This window comes from Anopheles coluzzii, chromosome 2 (assembly GCF_943734685.1).
Source record: "Anopheles coluzzii chromosome 2, AcolN3, whole genome shotgun sequence".
Taxonomy (NCBI): domain Eukaryota; kingdom Metazoa; phylum Arthropoda; class Insecta; order Diptera; family Culicidae; genus Anopheles; species Anopheles coluzzii.
Genome location: NC_064670.1, coordinates 3561869 through 3585201, shown reverse-complemented (window position 1 = coordinate 3585201; position 23333 = coordinate 3561869). Strand labels below are relative to the sequence as shown.

The 23333-nt window shown below is 50.6% G+C and overlaps 2 protein-coding genes across 9 annotated transcripts in view; both read right to left on the bottom strand.

Annotated features, from left to right (window-relative positions):
* LOC120948238 (uncharacterized) overlaps nucleotides 1–9692 on the bottom strand; it is an 83062-nt gene extending 73370 nt beyond the window's left edge. The window contains exon 1 of one of the 3 annotated variants that reach the window (XM_040364367.2): nucleotides 9603–9692. The gene's annotated coding sequence lies outside the window, so the exon portion shown is untranslated. Of the gene's footprint in view, nucleotides 1–9551 lie in introns of all 3 variants that reach the window. The other 2 variants (XM_040364363.2, XM_040364365.2) reach the window with 2 other exon arrangements.
* A 1532-nt stretch (nucleotides 9693–11224) lies between these two features.
* Nucleotides 11225–23066, bottom strand: LOC120948078 (uncharacterized). 6 transcript variants are annotated; one of them, XM_040364047.2, is made up of 2 exons: nucleotides 22959–23066; nucleotides 11225–14747 (listed from the first exon to the last, which is right to left on the bottom strand). In XM_040364047.2, the coding sequence occupies exon 2, from the start codon at nucleotides 14736–14738 to the stop codon at nucleotides 12705–12707; it is 2034 nt and encodes a 677-aa protein (XP_040219981.2). In that variant the 5' UTR covers nucleotides 14739–14747; nucleotides 22959–23066; the 3' UTR covers nucleotides 11225–12704. The 6 variants fall into 6 exon arrangements, with proteins under 6 accessions (XP_040219981.2, XP_040219985.2, XP_040219988.2 ...); XM_040364051.2 differs by lacking the exon at nucleotides 22959–23066 and adding an exon at nucleotides 22415–22592; XM_040364054.2 differs by lacking the exon at nucleotides 22959–23066 and adding an exon at nucleotides 22191–22312.
* Between the last annotated feature and the right edge of the window lie 267 nt (nucleotides 23067–23333).

Sequence of the window (23333 nt, the reverse complement as noted above, 5' to 3'; positions counted from 1 at the left end):
GACACTACCCGGACCCCAGTAGCCGTCACGGCACGGAGCGGAGAATTCAATTTTCCACCTCCGAAGCCCCCAGTACCCAGTGGCAGGTAACGAGTAGTTTGTCGATAGATACCTACCAACTACTCAGCTCTTTCTCTCAACACTCCGAACCACACCACACCGCACAAAGCGGTTCCGGATAAAATATGGAAACTCTTTGCGTTTTTAATTCGACAGGAAAATTAAAATTTCATCAGTCGTGAGAAAACGCACCACCGGCTGAGGGTGTACAAGACAGCATAAACAAAAACGCGCGCACACAACGATCGTCCCTCTTCTGCTCGAATTGGGTGCAATGGTAAAAAAAACGGGGCTGTCCGTGTATCTCTCTGTTGTCTTTACCTTCTCGCACTCATCTGAACAAGATCCCTCCAAAAACCACGACCCCTTGTCGGCAAAACATCCTCAATTAGCATAATAACCTTGAAAACGATGCAGCGTTTTCGCTGTGCGCGGGCTTTAAAGGGGAGCAGCAGCAGCCGGGGTATGCTGCGGCCAGGCGAGATGCTGCACCATAATCGCTGCCGAAGTCGTGCCCGTCCGGATGCTCGTGCCCCCGATGCCATTTTTGAATTCGAATAGCCACAACTACTGCTTTGGGGTGGTTTGTGCGTGAATTGGACGGTTATGGGTCGCTCATGTGTGTTAACGGTTCGAGTGAGACTTTCGGATCGGCTCGCCAGTTCGGAGCATGCAGCAAGCAATTAATCTAATTTCGATGCGATTTTTGAACGGCAAAGAAACGATTGAACATCGGATCGGAATGAGATATGGAGCTTCTTCGTTGCTGTGTAGTTTACGTGTGATTGCTGTGGCGCATTTTGCCTTTTAATTTAAATAGTTTTCTCTCTTTTATCAGTAGAAACTTCTAAGCTCATCTCATAGCTTAATACATTATTCCAACAACATGTGTAATTAATGCGTTTTTCCTTCAAACACCCAATGAATATTCCTCTTTTATACCCAACATCTCCCCAACTACCTTCGGCTGTACTTTACGGCTTTTATCGGTCACAACGCAGCAAGAAATGGCAACGTCTGCGACACAAATCAGCACACACTTCACACCCAATAACGGCTGAATTCCATTAGACAAGTGGTCACGCAGTCATGTCCAGAACTGCAGTTAGCCCTCCTCCAACCACCTCCGAATGTAACCTTATTCCTGGACACCGTTTCGTGCTATGTTAAAGGGAGATATTCCCAACCACACAATAAGAGGGGAAAGTTATTGCGTAGTACGTCCAGGAGGATAAAATTACTCACATTTCCTGAAGGGAGAGAAACAGTCTACCGCCGCAAAGGTTTCCCGATAAATGTCATCTTTACGGTACAGCTAGACGCCACTTTTGCGTAACGATATGAACACAATATTGAAACGACTTCAGAAACATCTTCAGAAGATATCGAGAATCAATTCCTTCGTTTTTGTGGGACGCCACCAAGCAAGTCGAGCAGCCACAAACAAACAACTCCCTGCCCTGACCCAAAAAGCCAAGAACAAACAGAACGTGCGTCCAATTTCCACTTCCGTTGAAAAACAATCCGCTTCGAGAGGTTCTCCCGGAACCTACTGGAACCTCACAGAGTGGCGGCAGCGGGATGAAAAATATCGTCAATTTTGCCATGGATATGGGCCAATTATGGATGCCGAAAATATCCACACCTACCCGGAACAAGCCCCGCACGGCATCGCCCGAAAGGTGACGCCCGTCGAGACGGAAATAAAACAGACTTCTTGGTGGAAATGTTTTCCTGCTGTCTTCCGCCCTTCAAGAAGTACGGTCGTGGCGTAACTCGCACTATCCTCAGAGTTCCTTTCCCCTCCTTCCCTAGCAGGAGCCCGTCTGTAAGGCATGGTTCTTAAATTGGCTACTTCTACCACATTAGCACGTGCGAAATGTCTCCTCACGTCCGGCGGTTTTCCCCCCTGGCTGCTCGGTGGCGCAATTTCCGAGACGGAACTGGGATGGGCCAGGAAACTGGTCGCGAAACGCGCACGAAACAGCAGGACATCGGTTTACCGGTGACGGTAGAGCCGCAAGGAATCATTTCACGATTGGATTGTCACTAACGGTGGCCAAAGGGGGTATGCTTGCTCTGAAATTGGCTAGCTGACTTGCCAATTTGAAGAAGAAAACAGGAGCCAACTCACCCAGCGGGCCTCCACAAGGGACTTGGTCTTGGTATCGTATTGCGTGAAAAGGATTTCGGTTTGGAAGTTCCATTTCCAACCCCCAGTCGAGGGACGGAAACACAAACTCGGCTACCTGTACGCAGGAGAAAGGGCATTCGACCTGCGGCGCCATCTTCCAAGCAGCCCCGTAGGGCGGTAGAGAAGACGAATTAGATTTATGCGTTACGTTTTCCGCTCGTGATCCTGCAGGAGGGAAAACACATTTCGAGCCCTTGATACACTTTATTTATTGGCTGAACGCGGCGCCAAAAACCAAGGAGTCGGCCCCGGCTGTCCCGTTCGCGTTACGGCAATAGTATCCGTCGTTTCGCACCGAAAGCGGATCCATTCGCAGGCCAATTTCTGGCGTACACTACACTTCACTGCGATATCTATCTTAATAAATCGTAAATGAAGGCAAAAGGCTCACCACCGGGCGTCCCTGCCGCCGGGATAGTATCAATTGGGATATCGAAATAAATGCGTAGAGTACGTACCCTTCAAGCATCATTAAATTTTATTTCACTTTTTCGTGTTTTTTTTTGGCAACCTACCCGGTGTGCTGTTGGGAGAGCTAATAAACTGAATCAAAGTACTCAGTACGTGTGTATTGAGTGAATTTTCCAAACAGAATAGAAGGTTTTTTTGTGAAGAAAGCATGCTTTTCCTGCAGGAAGGTGCTTTAAAACCCTAATTTTGTCATGCGTATTGCATACATCCAGGCGGATCACGCGTACCTCATTACAGACGTGCTGCTTTTGATGGAACAACTTTGTTTATCATTCTTTTCGCACTTTTCACGCGAAACTCCTTCCCAAATTGAGACATTTTTACATTTTACCCAACGGTGCTGTTGCCACTAGCTACTGGGCCCCGTTGACAACCCCGAAAATCTCCGCCCGCTGCTGGCACGCGCTAATGCAACCGTGACGACCTGGAGGGGTGTCATGCGTCATGCTTTTGCTCTCGCCGGTGGAATTTGGAAAGAAACCTTTTTGCATTCTGCCCCGGTTCTGGTCACGGGGCCTTGAATTTCGAGTCCAATCTTTCAGCACACGCACAGCACTGCCACCGTCGGCGTGGTTCAACAGTTTTGACAGTTGAAGAATTAATAATACACGCAACGAGCTAATTAAAACTTTTTTTGACAGTCAGATTCTATTATTTTTGCTTTTATCGCGCTCCGGGATACTCCCGGATGAAGGAGAACACATCCACAGCAAGAATGCGCACGGTGATGATAAATTTTGGCAGAGCCGTTTGTTTTCCTTCCCGAACGCACACAAAAATCAGTCTCCTTAGGGATAGGAAATTGCTATGCGCCACGGGTTGCCGCCGTATCGAGTTTCACCATCTTACTCCCCTCTTACTTCGCTCTAGGCTTGAAACACACGGACACACGGGGGGAGGCCTAGAACAAATCTAGAGCAAAGCGGCCCAATCCAATATGCGAATTCAGGGCAGCGACAACACTCTAACGAAACAGTCACGCCGCTGAGACACTGATGCCCCGTTCCAGCGCCACCAATTTCAACGCCAACAGTGCACTACACTATTTTACCCCTGCAAGCACCTTCGCCTTTACCAAGCTTTACCAGCCAATCCAGCACAGTTGGGGGAAACAAAAAGACTGCGAAACATAGAAAAAAAACCGATCGAATTCAATTTCTAATGCAATTTCGATTGCCTGCCCGAGTGGTGCTGGTGGTGGTGGCTTCGAAAGAGGGCGAAAGTTTCGTGTAAACATACCAGCAGAAAAGGGCGGCACAGACTTCTGCCGCTGCGTCGGGTTGTGGGGAAGAAGATCTATCGATTACGTAAACGGCGACGGGCGACGGGACATTGTTGTTGTCTGTGAAAATACGACCACTTTCTCACGGACTGTACCGTGGGGTTGTCGCGGAACGAAGATGGTTTTAGGTGGCATTTTCCCGCCTGTAGTGGTTGAACTTTACCGAGTTGAATTCACCGACGGTGGCGAGGGGTGAAGGGGTTGTTTTTGTAGTGGCAAAGTGAAGTTGAAGGCTGGAGTAGTGCTTAAAGGCGAAGAGGCGTTATGTTGTGTTTATGCGTAGCGCTGTCTATAAAGTCATTTGCTGAGTGTTTTACTTCCTACCGACGTTGTTGTAGTCTAATGAGGAGTTAAATGAGTCACAGCTAAAGGGATGGAGCTACTGTGGCAGACAGTTATCGATACCAACACAGACAGCACTCTCTGTGAATCCCTTTACGAAACCGAACCTTCACAACCGAGCCTAATGCCAGGGTTAGATGAAATCCTAATCAACGTTGGCTGCCTAGTGTCGCTTGCTTCCGTAAACAATTTTACGACTCCAACATCAAACGACAAGCTTTTTCCGCCCACAGGCGCACATCAGACCCTGTACTGCATTTTTAAGACCCCCGTTTTTTTAATCATCATTTCCGAAAGCATCTACCCATCCCACCCACTCGCATTGATGCCACCCATCATTGTTTTTACGAGTTCCCAGTGAAGCGTTCGTTACAAACTAACCGACCGTTACACAAAACCCTTCGGAGACTCGTTTTGCTGGTGCAGCTCCAAAACCATCCAGCGCCGACCGCTGGAACCCCAACCCTTCGTGCGTTTTCTTCACTTTCCATCTCGTTCAAAAACGATGCAGTTGGAAACAGTTAAAACCGGTCCTTCTCGCCCGCTTACAGTGTGCCGCCACCAGACGACAGACTGGGAATGCACACCGTCCGGGCAAGTTCGGGCGCGCTCTTCCGCTCAGACAACGCTCAGAGCGGCCAGTTCCGCTTCCGGTGCAACTGGAACTGGTTTAAATCTCGGCGTTTTAAACACACCCGACTAACTTCCTTTAAAAGTTGCTCCATGTTAGCGCTGTTTACGTGTTTTTCAGAGGAGTTCACTACCATTTTTGTCACAAAACTCTCATCGACGGGTTTTGCGGTGTGTTTTGAAACATTTTTTCCCCATTTTGTAGTCCCTTTTCACACAAAAACGGTCTGTTTGAAGTGTACAGCAATCTGTGTGACCTACTACAGCAGACCGAACGCAGCGTGTGCAAGGAACACAAACAAAGCGTACTCACTCGCTTCGTGTAAGTAAAGATCATTCCGTTCGATTGAATGGACACAACAGAAAGAACGCAAACGCATCGGTACGACGCGTTTCTTTTTCCCGAGTTTTTCCTCCCATCCAGCCCATCAAACAACCCTTTCGCTTTCGTTTTCATTCCCTGCTAAGCGTGTGCCCGAAATGAGTTCACCCGAACTCGACCACGTTTCGCCACAATCTTTCGCGGGCCCAAGCAACTCTAATCTCCCAAAAGCACCGGCGCCACCGTTGAAAGAAATCAAAGGAAAATCCGCCCTTCGAGGGTTACTCCTGTGGGGACTGCTTTTTTCTTCTTCCTTTTTCCCTGCTTCTTCCCATTTCGCCACGCACCGTTGAGTTTTCTCCTCCCCAAGCCAACGGGAGCAAAGAAAAACGTGCATTTCGGAATTGCAAACCTGGAATTTTCACCTTCTGCGTCCTGCTTGGGTGAGATTTATATCATTTTATCCCTACAGCATAGGGAAAAAGGCGAAGGAATGCACACACACACACAAAAACGTACCACATTTCTCCGCCGATGAGCCTATCTGAAGCCACACGGACGGGAAAAAGTTAGCACAAATAGTAAAGTTGAAACGATTGCCTTCTTTTCTGCCTTCTGAGACAGTCGTCGTCGGTCGTCGTCGCCGTCGTGTGTCCTTTTGCCTGCGAGGCGGAAGGAATATTTTAACTTCATCTCAATTTATTGCCGCTCAAACTTTCTTTCGTAGTTTTTTATTGTTCTTTTCTTCTCTTACTTGCAATCGAAGTTGTTTCTGCGTTTTTTGCGGCGCACAGTTGGCGAGAAAGTATTATTAGTGAGAAAAATTGTTTTTGCAATAGTTTTCAATCCGGGACGGGTAATTCGTTTGCGCCCTTACGGGCGAGTTGAGAAAAATCGCACTTTTACGGGTATTTTGGTTGCGAGCAGCTGTGTTCTTAAGAAGTTAAGCAAATTGAAGATATAAAGAGGCTTTGTAAACTTATTTTAAATGGTAAATTCACATCACAACGAACTGGTTGCTGGTTTTAAATGAATTTAAAGCAGGATGAGCTGTATAACATTGGAGCTTTTATCTCCCCAACAAAACGAGTGTGACTCTTAGGACTCAAGCAAGATTGAGCTTGAGAAGGTATATAACCGTACGCAAATTTCAACCCACCCAGTATCTTGGCCACGGCGCCACAACAACGCCTACGTCATTGTTGAAATATTTTACTTCCTCAATGCACCCGCGATGATAGCCACCGCCAAGAGCAGAAGGACCCAGAGCACTTTTTGGGACGAGTCACTCATTCTTGGCGCTCAGTGCGGAATCCGCATACCGCCGCCAAATGCTCGACTCGCCCACAACGGTGAGCAAGAATTTGAGCTTCAAACTATTTTAGGCGTGGTGCCGTCCCGTAAAAGTGGTTTTGCCATCAAAACTGTCCCGAAAAAAGCAACCTTGAAGACCGTGTATGTCACTGGGAAGCAATAACACTTATCAACTGAAAGAGTATTTATTATACCCATCATGTGGGAAATGGATATTAAAACTAAACTCCAAACTCCACCCGCAGAAGTCCTCTGTAGCAGAAAACAAATCCACCTTCAACATTTCGATGCTTGGCCGGCCGTCGGGCGTCATCGGGAGCGGTGCGCAACATCAAGTCCAAAAATTAACATAAACATTCCTTCCACCTCGGACAGAGAGAGGTAGAGGGAGAGAGAGGGGGGGTTTCTTGTGTCTCTCTGAAGAAATGTTTTTTTTTTTTTTTGTAGCTTCAAACCGTCCAACCGGTTCCGTGCGATGAATAAGAAAAAACGGCCGATCATAGCTACATAACGCCGCGGCTTCACTGACCCCCACGGGCACGGAAAGATCAGGTTTTGGGCTTTGCACACAGCCCCACGAAGGAATGACATTTGGAAGCGGCAAGGCAAAGCAAAAAAAAACGGATCCCTTCTTGCCCAGGTTGGGATGGATTCGCGATGGATTCAGCTACAGGATTGAGTACACAACGATTGGGAGTTGGAAGGGCTGCTGTTTGTTATCACAAAAGTACGCATTGCTTGCGTTGAAATAAAGACTCATCATGCCTTTTTTGGGAGAAAGATGACCCGTTAACACCCGTCGTTTGAAGCCTCCTTTCGAGAGAGAGAAAAAAAGCGAACAGAACCAGAACCCATCCATCCCGCTTCTTCTCCCAACACGGAAACACGTGGCGTGGGACCCTCCTCGCGGAAGGTGTTTGCAGCCTCACAAAGAAGGAGCGATTTTTGGGCCTTTTTTTGTTGCACCGCTGGATTGTGGAATGTGTAACCTATTTAAAGCGAAATCTTACGCTCCGGAGGCGATAAATCGAAGACCTTTATTGCCCTTTCGATTCGATCGTTATTTCCCTGGTCTCTGCCCTGGTCTGGTCCTACCACAACCGATCGTTCTCGATCCAGCTTCAGCAAGCAAACAAACCACCTCCTCGATCGTATCTGGGAGGCCTTTTTGTTGTTGTTGCCACTCTCGTTGAGCCACACACACACACACAGGCCATATTCTTCGAGGCAAATCAATCAATCAGCTAGTTCTCGCGGTGCCCTGAATACATTCACCGGCGGTGGGTGCAGAGGGATTGGTGGTTGATATTGAAGGTGCAATTTAAAATGCAATCCTACGAGCCGAGCTGAGTCGAGATTAGGTCAGCCAAAGCGTAGCCAGAGCATACCAGCAAGGGGAACTTAGTCGAAAGGGCGAAACAGGGCGTTGGAGAAGAAGATAAAAAACCACCAACCGGTACAGAACCAACCTCCCATGGTGGTTCGTTCTTGATTACACAGTACCTGCTTGCCAATTAGCAACTTTCGATAATTACAATTAATTACAATCAACCCACTCGCCAGTGGCACATTGAAACTATTCCCGCAAAATAACACTCCGGAAATGAGATCATTCAATGTGTGCCCCCCGGAAGAAAGGCCTTAAAGCGTGTCTTCTTTAAAAGTGGCCAAACAAGAGCACACGCCGGCGTCAAAGTGGTGCCAACCGAGCGATTCCGATATCGTAAAGTAGCGCAATAAATTAGCCCCCCTCGCACACACACACACACACTGGCCGACCCAACGGGGCAAGAACGGAACCGCTAGAATCGGTTGAATTCGCAAACAGCGCCCGTTGCTGCGTTGGGCTGGCGGCCACTTAAAGATTTTTCGTCTGCTGTTGCAGTTTGTTTTTCGATCCTCCTTCCTCCTCTTTTTTATGATTTTTATATGCGCTATCAGAGGGTGTATAGGGTTGTGTGGGAGGAGGGAATTAGTGTAGCAATGATTCAAATCCACTGCGAAAAAGAACCGCTTTGCGGGGGGGAGAAAAAAGCGGAAACACAGGGAGCGGGCTCCTCCTTTGAGGGATGAAAAATTGGCCCCACCGATTTCGGGCTCAAAACGCCCCAAAAATTGCACACCGCGGCCACGCATCGTCGCGCACCGGGGCCCCCGGTGTTTAACGGTGTTAGCGCGGTGGCCTGCGAAGGAAACGCGGTTCCCTCGATTGCGGCCACACTTGCGGCCGGTGTTTGTGTGTGCACCTGTGCGCGCACCAAACAAACGGTGATTTACGGAAAGCCCAGTCGAATGTATCGAACGCCCCCCCCCCTGGAGCCGCCACAGGTAATTGGTGACGAATTTGGCGAAGCAGTTAGAGAAGATGCGTGTCTTTTTTCTGTTTGTTGCGCTTACCGTTTTCCGCAGCTGTGTCTGCGACCGCCGTACTGGTGGAGGGGCCCTCTCTCTCTCTCTCTCTGTCGGGTGTCTGGCGCAGAGGAGATCGTGTTTGGCTTCCCCCCTCGCACCGGTTGACCTTTTCGGATTTGTTATTTTTTGCGTCTTGTGCGATCGATCACGGGAGTGGGAAGGTTACCACCAGTAACTCCACACGTTCGCACACCTGAGACTTCGTACAGTTATTGACATTGAAACTTCACAGCGATCCGATCGAATCGAGCGATCTTTACAACCGATCATGCAGCAGGGGCCGCTCACTGTGTTTTGTCAAATGGTATTCCCCACGTGGCACTGTGCACTGCGTCTTCTTCTTCTTCTTGCTCACTGCCGAACACACTACCGAGATGTGTGGCCACTACCACCAATGCCCCCCCTCCGCTCAATCACACTTCTCTGATCAAGACCCGCACAGCGAACGCACGTCTCTTCTGATCACGAAAAATCAAACACACACACACACACACTCCCGCTCACTCACAGCCTCCCGCACTTACGTCGGATGTGTATGCGGGTATCGCTGCGTAAGCGCTCCTACGTACACGTACACGAAGTTACAGAAATTCGTTTCTCCAAGCCACGCGCACGCACGCTCGACTGCGGAACTGCAAATGCGGCCGACGGGATCTGCGAGCCGCTGCTCCACCAAAGCGCACGGGCCTGCGTGAGTGTGTGTGCGTGTGTTGGTGGCGGTGGCCGACGTCGACGCCGTTCGAACATGTCGCTGTCCCGTACCCGTTGCGCACGGTGCCGCTTGCGCGACAGGGACGGAGCGCAAACACGGCCGCTGGTACTGTTCGACTCGCGGGAAAAGCGTTGCAATTTGGTACCGAGTTTCGGTGGCAAACGATGAAATTAATCATTTTTCATTATTTTTTCTGTTTTTCACGTCTTTTTCCTTCAAAAATATTTAAATCCCTCTAGTGATGAGGAATTTGGCTCAAAATTTCCCGATTTGCTGCTGCCAGGTGCCTTTTTTGTCGCAGTCCCGGCTGTCGACGCCTCTAGGGAGGTACGGCGTGAGTTCGAACCATTTTCGAACGAGGCGAGCCATTGCAACGGTCGTTTTGAAACGTTTCGCGGTGAGTTTGAATTTTTGCGCCATTTTTGAATTTTCGCCGTTGTTGTTGGGAAACGGACCGTTACGAACCGGTACCGTGCCATAAAGCAACTGGTAGCGTGCTATAAAGTAGTTTGCTATAAATTTAATATTTCTAATGTTCTAATGTGGCCCAAACATCCCCTAAATCGATCATGAGCCAAAAAGAACGACCAGCAACGGCCCAGTGAGGCGCCATCCACTTCGAGACGACTCTGGGAGGAAGGAGAACTACCGGAAGAGGGGGAGCAGAGTTCAAAAAAGGACGACAGACTGGGACTTACCACACAAACCGAGCTATGGGAGTCCTCGATGCCGCTTTCCTAGGCAGCTGTTTGGTGATAAAGGCGCTGGTTCCTTGAGACGATCGTGGCTTCGGGAGGTGAAATCGGCAGCCCATTCCGGTGACCTACTATGGTGATTCGCTGTAGACAAGAGAGTCCTAGCTATGCGATCCCTGGACCCTCTCAGACGGATCGTTCCTGGATAACTGATGCAGACGGGAGGGCGCGAGATGTTGTACCAGGAGGGTCTTCGACAATGACCTGCGGTAGGACGCCTGTTCAGAGAGGACCTTCGATTCGGAGCCATCACAAGCATGGGAAACCGCGACCAAGGACCGAATGAGCCGTGGCAGACCAAAAAAGAAGAAGAAGCTAGTTCCAATGTTCAATCTTTATTTCCGTATCTATGTACATACTTCCGTCCGCAGGCCTTCTCTTCCCGGCTGCTCGTTCAGTGCGCCAATTCGCCATACCCTACCGACCCTTCGACTTATTCCCATCCCCCGCTAGCTACTATTTTTTGTAATCCACTATGGGTGTGGGGAGAGGAGTACGGTTGCATGTCTGTGTGTGTGATTTAAATTTCTGTAGTGTTCAAGATATCCCCAGCCGCCTCTCTTCGGTGCACTCCGGCCACTCCATTCGCAGTCTTTCTCTCGTGTATTGTATGTTTTCGTCACTCACTTCGCAATCCTGCCTGATCGATCGCACCTCCGTCTTTCTTTCGCCACCGACGACGAGCAGGGCCAGTTCCAGCGGCCAACTCCCAACTCCCCACACAGCAGCATTGTTTCCAAAAGGGTCTGTTTATTTTGTTGTATCATCGTTACGGCTATGCTTAACCAGTAAATGTTACTAATCTTTGTGTGTGTGTATTCCATTTCCAACCGTCCCCGAACCCCCAGGCATGCTCTCTCACGATTTCTCATTTCAATCATAATCGACTCGGGTTGCGGTTAGCTGCGTTCACAGTGCAGTCGGCATGATCTGCCCCACCAGCACTTGCCTGCCAGCGAGCTCTCAGTTTATTTTGTACACAGCGTACGGATGCTTCAATGATTTTAAAGTAAAGAAGTGCTGCTGCTCTTCCCGTGCGCGTAGAGAATACGGAGCACTCTCTCATCCTAATTTGCCAAATAACTTCCCGGAGCAGATCTCGCTGCAGATCAAGCAGCTTAGCGATCCGCGCTCTGGGTACCTGTTCTGAGGGCACCCTGGCTGTGCCTCTTTTCCTTCGCAACTCGCATACGGTGGCCTAGCTAGGTATGGGTGTTTTTGTAGTGTTGTCTGACTTATTCCTCTAAAACGAAAGCCCTATCGAGGACACACAGCGGCACGCAACCCAATGTGTCTGGGACGCATCCTTCCGCCGTTTTGTACAGACACGAACGCCCTCCTGGATGCGCGTTCTGCTCCCGCCTTCCCGCGGGGCATGCGCGTTTTGCGTCGCTTTTGCTAAATATATTTACTTTTTTGTTTCTTTTAAAATCAAACTCCGTCCAAACTCGATCCTCTCCGCTCCATTGCCCACACACTGCTACTGCTACCACTCTCTTTCTGTTTCGTCGGTCTTTGCAAAGCGTATTTTTATTTTGCAAAATCTCTACTATCTTACAAACTACTGTACAGCGTCGTACACACAGGGGCAAACTGCGGGATCAAACAAAAGTACACATAAAATGGGCAAAACTAAATGTGCTGCTGCTGCTGCTGCTGCTGCTGTGGACGGCCACTCTCTGCCAGAGGGCGGGAGAAGGACCAGGGCCAAGGAGAAGGACCGGATGCGATAAACATGTACTCTCTGTCGCCGCTCTCGCTTCTCTCTGTGTGCTTATTCTTACTTTTAATTCGAACTCCAGTTCACCCTAAACATACACCTGGGATGCCCCCTTCCGCACTGTGGCCGCTTGGTGCTCGCTCGATCGACAGCATGACCGGAGAAGAGAACGGAGGGCGCGCGTTACAAACGACAAATACAAACAAAACTTCTAATTCCAATTTCGACGATACACTCGAACGACGCAAAGCGACGAAACGATTGAAAATGGAGCATTATGAAATATACAATAGCAAACAAAGTACGGAGTCTTTGCACAAATTCATATGATCCAGGCGTGAAATCGATGAGTTCAAATCGAGCAGCTCCCATCACGGCCACAATGCTCGCTCCCCCTTTCCCTTTGAAACCGCCCATTTCCTTTCCCCCAACACATCATCCTCTCATGCGAGAGGAGGCCCACCACACCGGCCCAGCACACTGCTCCTCCTTACTCGATTTCCTGCTTCTGCAGATTGATCAGCGCGCCCACGATCACCACGATGTCGTCCAGCAGCTTGAGCGTCCGCGCGTCGATGCAGGTCTGCGGGCTGAGCAGCTGATGGCTCTGGAAGTTCTCCAGGATGTTCTCGATGTAGTTCTTCAGCTTGAACGTTTTGCTCTTGCTGATCTTCTCCGACACGATGTCCTCGAAGTTGTCCACGCTGTTGCTGTTGCTGCCGCCGCCGCTGCCGCCGAGTACCCGCTCGAGATCGTCGTCGCCGTCCGCGCCGGACCTGCTGCCCGAGGCGACCCGATTCCGCCGGCTGCCGTGCCCGCCATTGTTGTTGGTGTGGTCGTGGTGGTGCCCGTTCGCCAGCTGGTCCTCGAAGTGGTGGAAGTTTTTGCCCGCGATCAGGTTCGTGTTCGTCTTGAACTTGGTGAGAAAGCCGGACTGGCTCAGCACCTGCTCGTCGTCCGTCTGCACGCCGAACGCGCGCGACACGAAGCACACGCACCCGTCCAGCGTGGACGCGACCAGGTACTTCAGCTTGTGGCACTGCTCGTCCGGGCAGAAGGAGGTGGCGATCTCGACCGCCGGCAGCTCCTGCACGGCGCTCTGCTTCACCCGCACCACCAGATAGTTCAGGATGAGGTGGATCCGCTGGAAGTGCTGCCGCAGGCTGATCGGCACGTTCAGCTTCATCGTGATGTCGTCCGGCCACACGATGAAGTTGCGCAGGCAGTCCGCTATCTTAGGCACGTTTGTGTGAAACAGCAGCTCGACCTCGGTCGAGCCGAGCGCGAACACCGACCCCAGCCGGACGCTGCTCTCGTTCTGCTTGATCTTGCGCAGCGTCAGTATGATGTCGCGCTGGTTCAGATCGAACCACTGGGCCAGCGAGTTCACCAGAAACATCCGGTTGCGGCGCAGCCCGAGAAACAGCATCGGGAACTCGTGCACCATCTGCAGCTTGGCCTTGGCCGTGCAGTCGCTGCTGCTGGTGGTGCTGACCGTCGCGCTGGTGCCGCTGCCCGCCGCGGTGCTGCTGTTCGGCCGGATGGGTAGTTTTCGTTTCACCTTCTTCCGGAATAACCGGTTGCCGGCCAGGGTGCCGTCTGTGTCCTCGATGTCGTCGTTGGCCGACACGCTGCCACCGACCACGGTGACCGCCTGCTCGTACTCCTCCATTGGGGCGTCGTCCTGTTGCTGCTGCTGCTGCTGCTGCTCCATCGTCATCATGAGCGGATCGACTGAGGACGCGTTCGCGCTGGTTTCGTCTGCTCGCTGCCGCTTCAGGCTGTGGTGGTGGTGGATCGTGTTCGGGCGGCCTTTGTTGAAGCTTTCCATCACTTGGTCGAGCGTCTCCTCGGCAGAGACCGTCGACGAGGACGTACGGTCGTCCTCGTTGAGGTCCTCCACCAGGCTGTCGGTATCGGCCTGCTGCTCCTGCTCCTGTTCCTCCTCTTCCTGCTGCTGCTGCTCTTCCTCGTGCTCCTGCTCCTCCTGCTCTTCCACAAGACGCTCGCTCTCCTCGCCCTGTATTATGTGCTCCGACAGCTGGCTGTCGTTCGGTTCCTCCTCATCCGTCTGAGGCTTCGACTGCAGTTGCGCCGTTACCGACGCTGACGCACTTTGCTCCTCCTCCTCCTTCACCCGACGCCTTTTCGCACCGCTCGTGGTCTGCTCCTCCGCCTGGCTGTCTTCCTCCGGCGCCACTTCCTCTTCCTCCACCACCGCCTCCTCCTGCTGCTGCGGTTCCGTTGGCTGGTCGCGTTGATCCGCGCGTTTGCCCGCTTCCAACGTCAGCCGGTTGGCCGTATTCTCCAGCTCCGGACTTAGATGGGTGGTGGTCGGAGAGGTGGCCGCTTTCTGGGCTGGTTTCTTCTGTGGTTGCTGATCCTGCTTGGAGGCACCTTCTGCTTCGGCGACCGTTCGCACCGCCGTCCCGCCGTTCGTCTCCTGCGCTTCTCTGCTGACGACCGATCGAGTTCTCACTTTCTCGTGTGGTGGTGGCTGGGTGCTGTAGTTATGAATTTTCATAATACCGGCCTAAAATGACAAACGAACGAGAAATATTATTGCAACAGGAAACTTTAAACGTCTTTCGATTAGAAATCAACGAGATGGGGGGACGGGCAATGAAACGAATTTGCTTATCATCACCGCCACTGCCACCACAGTGATGCAAAGACGTGCGTGGATGTGTCATATACACCCGCTCAGCAGTCCACGAAGTAATGCAAATGAGGTCAGTGATTCTCCTCCGAACGAACATCGCGTGTGTGTGTGTGTGTGTGTGTGTGTGTGTGTGTGTGTGTGTGTGTGTGTGTGTGTGTTTCTTCCCTATAAGGAAATCGTCGTAATACCGAGCAACGTGCTTCAATAATCCACAGATGGTCTCGCGACCCCACAGGTCTTCGATCGGCACGGCTACACCACCGCAGACACACGCATGATGCCAATTCTCACCAATACCTTGCACCCAGCGGTGCAAAAACATTAAACGAAGATCACACGACACACCAGCAGGGGGCCGGAAGTAACCATACACACACCAGCCAGCTAATGATCGTTGTTCGATTGCATTGGCACTTTGATGCATTACGTGAACAGGCACCCTCCGCGCGCGCACCGCTGCGTTCCAAACAATGCGCATATTCTCTCGCGGACGACGCGCACACACACACCGAGCCGAGCCCCACAGATGCGTTGCGCCGTATGCGAGGTGGGCCACCACGCGCATGGGCAGATAAAGCCTAGGCGGATACAAAGTACGCGTCGCGTACACTTACAAATGCTGATAAAACAATAGCGTTTCAAACGCTTTGCCGGGGGTGGAGAGAAGCACGTCTGAGGTAACATACAATGACATGCCTGGCAAATTCCCTTCAACAAACGATGGAAGGGACGAGAATGCATAGCACACACGCGCCGTTGCGCTTAGCGCGAAACTCACTTTTTTCGTCATCTTGCTGGTGGTGGTGGCGATGGAAGTGGAGAAAACGAAACGATCACTGTATCACGACGATGAACGACGGACGGGTGTGTACTCTCGGGAGCAATCAATGTCCAAAACACGACTTCAACAATCTGGTAAACCTGTCACCGTCTCCCAAAAAAGGGCCATATTCCTACACACTTGCGGATACCACACGGTGTTTTTTTTGCTGTACGCTGCACCCACTGGGCGGTTAGCTTCGGTGTCGAACACACAAATGAACAAACGACCGAACGAAGCCAGTAGAGCACACTAACCAGCGCGCGACTCAGGCAACGGTCACGACGCTACTTCTGCTCGGCGAGGCGTCTATTTCGAGCGCGCGCGCGCGAGCGCTTCTACACGGGAGGAGGCACACGAAGGCGAGGAGGGACCCGAATAGTTCAGAATGTCTGTGACGAAACCGACACGATACGATGCCTGTCCGCTCGGCACAAACCCCAAACCCGCCGCGAGTGTGGTTTTGAACCTGTCCGCGTGCGCCCGCGGCTCCAAAGTGCACTCCACTGCACGCTGCCTTTGTAGGCAGCTGGTGGTGCATTAGTGGTCTATCACATGCCGTTCCCTCTCTCTCTCTCTCTCTCTCTTTACAAACGACAGAACTAGGCGAGATCGTGGGCACACAGCACACGATACGCGATCACCTCGGGGGCACTCCGACAACTACTCTGACGATTCTGGCTGCCAAGGCGGCCGTGCAAGCCGACGAACAGACGAAAAAAGCCGATAGTGTGTGCAGTCTCCTCCACTTCTGAGCTGCATCTACTGCACACAGAGAGGCATGCACATCACGCTCCCTCTCTCTTTCTGGTGTGCAATGTGCAGCAAGCGAAAGGGTAAAACATCGACATCGAGAGATCACCACTCACGACGATCACACCACAAGCGAGGGGAGGGCAAGGGAACAACATGTCCACACACACACGCGCGCTCAATGATAATAAACCACTTTTACAGGGCAGCAGTCTACTTTACGCGCCATTGTGGTACATCAGCAGCACCACCATCGGATCCCCCCCCCTCCAGGGCGAAGATAACAACATGAGAAGAGAGGACTGCCCCTGCCCCCGAGTTGCACCTAGCAATGAGTTCATGTTCATTGAGGGAAGCAGAGCTGCAATGCAAAGGGAAATGGAATTGTGGAAAACAAACCCCAAATAAGGATGTGCGGCAGAAGTAGGTCAGTTGACGGAGAGCACACACTGGCGACATATACTGGGAGCGTCAAATTAGGGCTTTCGATCGTGAGTCATCGTGTACAAAAGACAGTTACAGTGAGCAACTCAAATCGATGATGCGTATCATATGCTAGTTAAGTCATGATAAGCGCCATCGGTTGGACTATTCGGGGCGTATATATTTTTATCTTTTCCCTAATCACACACTATTGCGCCCCTCGGGGGGCTCCATCACTCGAGCCACACACCACCAGTTACTGGGGAAACACAAATTCACTGCTCAAAAGCCACACTGCGGGGTTTGGAGGGGGTCCGCCGTTTGCACCACCAACACCAGCGCAACACCACCACCAAGGGCGCACGAGCAAAAAAGGCGCGCATTTTCCGTCGCTTCACGACACACGAGACACGACACACACACACACACACACCGGGGATTAGCGTGGTACGTACGGCGTAGCACAAAGGGTGTTAGAAGCGGAGAATAGTAGTGCGCACAATTCGCTCTTGGAACGATTCTCTTTTTGGCCGAGTGTGTGAGTGTTGGGTACCGTGTGTTGGGGAGAGTAATGCTGCTCTGTCCGCGAAACGCCCGCGATAATCTAACACGCGATCATGAGATGATCCTCACTCTCTCACACTCGCCCGCTGTGTAATTGGATGTGTGGTTTTCCTTTCCTGAGTGAGGGCGTGCTTGGTAAATGAAGAAAACGGAAGAAAAGCTTGTGTATCTCATGTTTACAAAGGTCATCGAGGTACCGGGGCCCTGGCAAAGGGCACCACAGCGTTTGGAGGAAATAAACGCTTTTCCGTGTTGGTTTAGGGGTGCTTATCGCTTGCTTAGTTGCAGATAGAGCTTATTGTTTCCACTTTGCAGGTTTGCTTCGTCGGATAAAATAGAATGGGGAAAATATGCTTCAGTATCATAACAACCGCCCATTGTTGGAGCATTGTTTGTTTGAAGAAGGGGCGGAACAACGCCACCTTAAGAGCGCGTATGTGCAAGCGTTGTTGATTTTAAAAACAGTATTTACTGCTGAAAATTACGACAGGGGCTTGGATCGATTCCAAAACATCATTACTATTTTGTGCTGTGGGGTAGTTAAAATGATCACTTAAGTTGAACAAAATTAGGTAGCTTTACTTTACTATTCACAATGGCAATGGACCTGGATGCTAAAAATAAGCGCTTCTTAAATCACAACACGAAAAGAAAACGATACAAAGCGGAAATGGAAGATTTTTATGGAAAAGAACGACGATCGAGCGCACAGGAGAAGAGAACCGGATGTATGAATGATAAAGCAGGAAAGCGAAGTGAAATAGTGCTCGGAGTCGACCATAAACACTGATCAACGATCGAGCCACCACAACCACACACGGGGGCTCCGCTCTTGAAGATGATCGACACACCGGAACAGGGGCGTTGTCCGCACCCCAACTAGCCAGTAGTAGCGTGTACACGCAACAACAACAACACACCCTCAAGCGTACATGTTTGGAATAACGCACAACGCCGTATCGTAAATACTTTACTACATCACCACCACCACCATCATTTCCCAGCCCGGTGAAACAGAAAGCGAAAACCCAAACACTGACTCGCACGTTTGCTAATAACGCTTTAAAACTACTGATTGTGTGCACGCTGTTGCTGTTCGCCCTCCCTTGATGAGCGCGATATGATAAGGGTGATCATGATCTTTCAGAAAATTGTGTTCCCTTTTACCCGCAGACTGCACAGATCGATCGGAAAAAAACTCTCCAGTGTCGACCAGCCACCAGCATATGATTTGATGGCTGGGCACGTGATAATTAGTAACAATTAAGATTATTAAACCACTGAGCCCTTCCGGGGTGAAAGTTTGTCAGCTCTTCACCATATAATTAATACAGTAGTGCTTACACTGTACTAGCGCAGCTATGAAGAAATGTTAATAATACCGAAAATAAAAGAAATAAATAGAAAAATCTTCCAATAAAATCGGTGCCTTGGTCTTCAGTGCCTTCCCTATGGGACGACACAAGGCACACATGACAGAGTTGGCACGATTAAAGACAAACATTAAACGAAACCAGGTCCGTTGAGTCTTTAAGCGAACAGACCACATGTTTGGCTACTTATCAGTCGTCTCCCGGCACGTTCATTTTTATCTCATCCACACAAGCATGTGTTCACAGACCCATCATCATCATAGTGGAAGGGTACGATAAGAAGAGAAAGTCTTGAACAGTTCGCAGGCAGACTATAATGAAATCTGGGGAGGAAAACTGGCAACCATGTTACCCCCATATTGCGACAGAAAAAATGGACATCAAGCTGAGAATTTTGGACGAAATTTCAACTCGACAAGAAGATAGCTTTTGATGCAGAAAACAACTAAAATGCACACTGAATTTCGATTTGCAGTTTACAGTTGCAAATAAAACAAAATTTCCCATCAAAAACCAGCCACACACAAAGAGGCATATAAAACATACCGTGACATAAAATCGATACCGGCACGCGATATTATTCTACAGATGGGGGAAACACACACCCAGCAAGCGGATGAAATGAATTGGGTATTCAGTGGAAAAAATAGTTTCATACAGCAACGGATTATATACACAACTTTCTTATTGTGAGCGTGCCATTCGCATTCGCTTGTGTGCCTTTCTTTACTAAAGAAGAGCTTATTTCTGGAGCAATGGAGCGCCTAATCACTTGCCGCAATCCGGGAGGAACAGAACGCCGTATCCCCCCAAAGGGACGCATATTAAGATGCATGTACACTTGACACGATCCTCCATTGAAAACGCAAGGTTGGTCGATTTACATGTTACAAGTTCTGCCGCTTTTCCCGTTCAAATGTTCGATTTTTTAAGCATTGTAAGTCATTCACATAAAGGAGGAACGAGACATGCAGCTTGACCACACACACCAGCCGGGGGAGGGCAGCAACAAGGAGGCAATTGCATGGTTCAACCGATGAGTTCGTGTTTGAATTCGTGGGGAAAACTATCACACACAGATACACACACGAAGGCACACATACAAGGAGCACTCTACGGACGGTCATGCGAATGTTACATATCGTCCTTCGGTCTGGAAACGGGAAATAAGGTTTGAAACCCCCTTCCCCACTAAAGCCCAACCCCGGGGGAAAGGTGTAGTAGAATAATCTAATACATAATCGAGTAGCCGAACAAAGCGACGGGAAAAGGTGGAAAATTCGAACGAAAATCTCATATACGCGGCGCCGATTTCACACTGCGCCTGTTACACAAAACGGGAAAAAGAGGAGGCTTCTTACTGATTTCTTTATGGTTTGTCGAGCCCAAAACTCGCCCGCCCCAAAAAAGGAAAGGTGTGAAATATTTGCAAGCTTTCGATCACCCGGGAAGATGCCGCAAAGCAGCAAACACACACACACACACACACACACGAAGGTCACCCTCGAGAGAGCTTGGAAAGCTGGCTCTGGGGCTTGCAAATGCGGCGAAAATTCCAAGGCTCCTTCTGAACCTGTAAGCAACTGACGCCTTCATCCGTTACACGCTCCTGCGTCGTTCTCCTGCTTCTTCGAAGAAGCGTGTCTTTATCGCTTCCTTGCTTCCGGCAAATGTGCTTTCCATCGCGCCAACCGTGTGTCCAATTACTGATAAGCGGTTAAGCAGGGCGCGAGTGAAGAAACAGATAAGATTGTATCCTTTTCTTAACCCGTTCGTTTCCCCCAGGACAAAGTAGGCTCCTTGCTTGCTCCGTTTATCAGCAACAGCAGCGGATGGAAGCAACCAAAAAAAAAGGGCCCACAGACACACGCTTCTTTCTCTGCAGCCCATTCCACTCCACTCCGCCCCACACGCCACTTAAGGACGAGCAACGTCCGGTGCAACAGAAGCGCTCGCCCAGTCACGCTGCTGCCTGCCACCCGTCGCGTACTACCACCACCACCACCAGCAGCAGCATCTAGCGTTCTTTCTGCACGCACCTTTCCCTTCCCTAGAAACACACACAACGCTTCACATACACACACACACACACAGAGAAGAAGCAGCACCAAATGTCCGAACGACAGAGAACGCACGAGCAGAAGCCCTGCTCTCTTTCTCTCTCTCGCAATTATTGCGCTTTTTCGCTTCACATTCGCTTGCGGTCTTTCTCGCTCTCTCTCTCTATTATTCTCGTTCGTTCGACCGTTCAATGAATCGTCCATGCACGGTGATTCATGCACCAATGGGGAAATTGCTTCACGTACGCATTATCGCACCGATTTTTCTCACACAATCAATCAATCAGTAGCCACCACGGCACACCACGCACGAAAACGTGTCACGCACTCTTGCCGCACACTATCACGCGCCCCGTCCGCATTGTCTGTCTGTGCCTGTGTGAGTGAGCGTGTGCGCGCGCTTCTTGCAATAGAGAGAGAGAGAGAGAGAAGGAACGAGATATGGCTGCGAGCGAGAAGGTGAATGATTACGTTACGATAGCCAGGCTTGCTACCCGTGGCGCTTCTGCTATTAGCGCGTTTTCTTCTTACACCCACCGCACACTACGACACGACGACGACGAAAAAAAGTGCTTCGACCGGATGAAATAAGCGCGCACACACAGTCTCACACATACACACACATGTACATATACGGCTTCAAGCGGGTGTGCGAGCATCATCGTCATCATCAGTATCCTCATTCACACCGTCATTTCGTGATGAAACCAAAAACGCGCCATAACCACTCGGAACGGAAACTTTTGCCTCTTCACACTACCATCGCAACAAAAAAAACAACACACTCACATTTCTTTCACAGTGGAGGACTTGCGTTGTCGTTTCGTCGCTGTCGTCAACGGTGTGTGCTTTTGCTCACACAACAGAAAATGCACTGTGCGATGATGTGTGTTCGCGCTGCGTGTGTTTTTTTCGCCTGTGCGGTCACGAACGTACTACGCTCCCCGGGTTCGATGATTCCGTTGCCAACGTTCTCTCTTCCAACACACACACGCGCGCGCACACGCACACACCAACAACCCCGGCCAACAATGCACACGCACACCAATTTACGCTTCCCTTTGCTGTGCAGCCGCTCAGCACACAGGCCAGCGTACGTACACACACCGCTTCGCCTTCTTTCTCCCTCACTCACTCTTGCTCTCTCTCTTTCCCTCACACGCTATCGTGCCGCTTCACTCGCACAGCGCGCGGTGAAGCAAAAACGGACGAAAAAATGCGTTTCAATTTGACCCCCAGCGTATGGGAGGGGGGTGGACCAAGAAATGCGCGGGATGCGCTTTTTCTAGCGCTACACCCAGCACCACACGCACACACTCACACAACGCACGGAGCCAACGGAGACGGCCGCAGAACAACCACCATACACGGGGACCGGACCGGACCATGCCGCGTACGCCTTCTTCTTCTTCGACTTGCCGGCTTCTTCCCGGGAGCGCGCGCGTTAGCTTAAGCCGGCTTGGCTGCCCTTTCACGCCCTGGGCCAATAGGCTGGACAATTGCAAACCGTTTTCTCAAAAGCTAAGGAAGCAAACAGCAACTCACGCATTTCACACTGGAATGACGGGGCCACACTACTAAGGTTGAGTCAACGTTCTTCTCCTTCCGCTTCAGACGCTTGCTTTCTCAGGTGAGAAACAACGAGGTCATCGCAGGACACTAACCAAGCCAGAACCGCCACAGCCGACGACGGAAAAATCTAACCTACGCATCTCCGCTGCCGCGCGTTCCAAAACCCTTAACCAGCGACACACACACACATATACACGCTGCGAAACGCGTGGCGAAAGAGAGAGAGAAGGAGAGAGAGACAACGCGCATGTATAGGGCAAGCATCGCAACACACTCACACCAACTAATGCCGCCCAGATCGTCGACACGGTCTTTTTTCACGGGCTCCGTCCGCACAACTGAGGCATCAACCGCCTCGTGGCATGTGTGCCCCGTGCCTTTCGGTATGCACACAAAATGGTAGATTCACGACCCGTTGCTGTAAGTGCAGCCGTTCCGCCGACGGTGCATCCACTCACGGTGCAAAAATAGGCCGTTGGGCAGATTATTTCAGGAGGAAAAGATTTTTCGCACTTACCACACGAGCAGCTCGCGTTCGTTCGCTTGTGTCGCCTTGGCGAACAAAACCCGTCCGGCGTGTGGCCGTATTCGAACAGCTCACGTATTTGGATGTGTGCGTAGTCCGCCGCTTACGCTAGTGTGCAGAAGAGCGCTTGCCAGACGGAGAAAGAGAGAGAGCTACGTTGGGAAGAAAGAAACGACTAGCTTTCCGATTCACCTTTCATTGAACACACACACACATATGCAACAGGCGTACCAACGCCTAGACGGGCACGGAATATCCCCACACCTTGTGCTTGGAATTAGAAAATATAGGTAATTTAACACAATTCTACAAGTGCGCAATTTTACGTGAATTTTACGCATCGCAATTATGGACACTTCTCGCTTC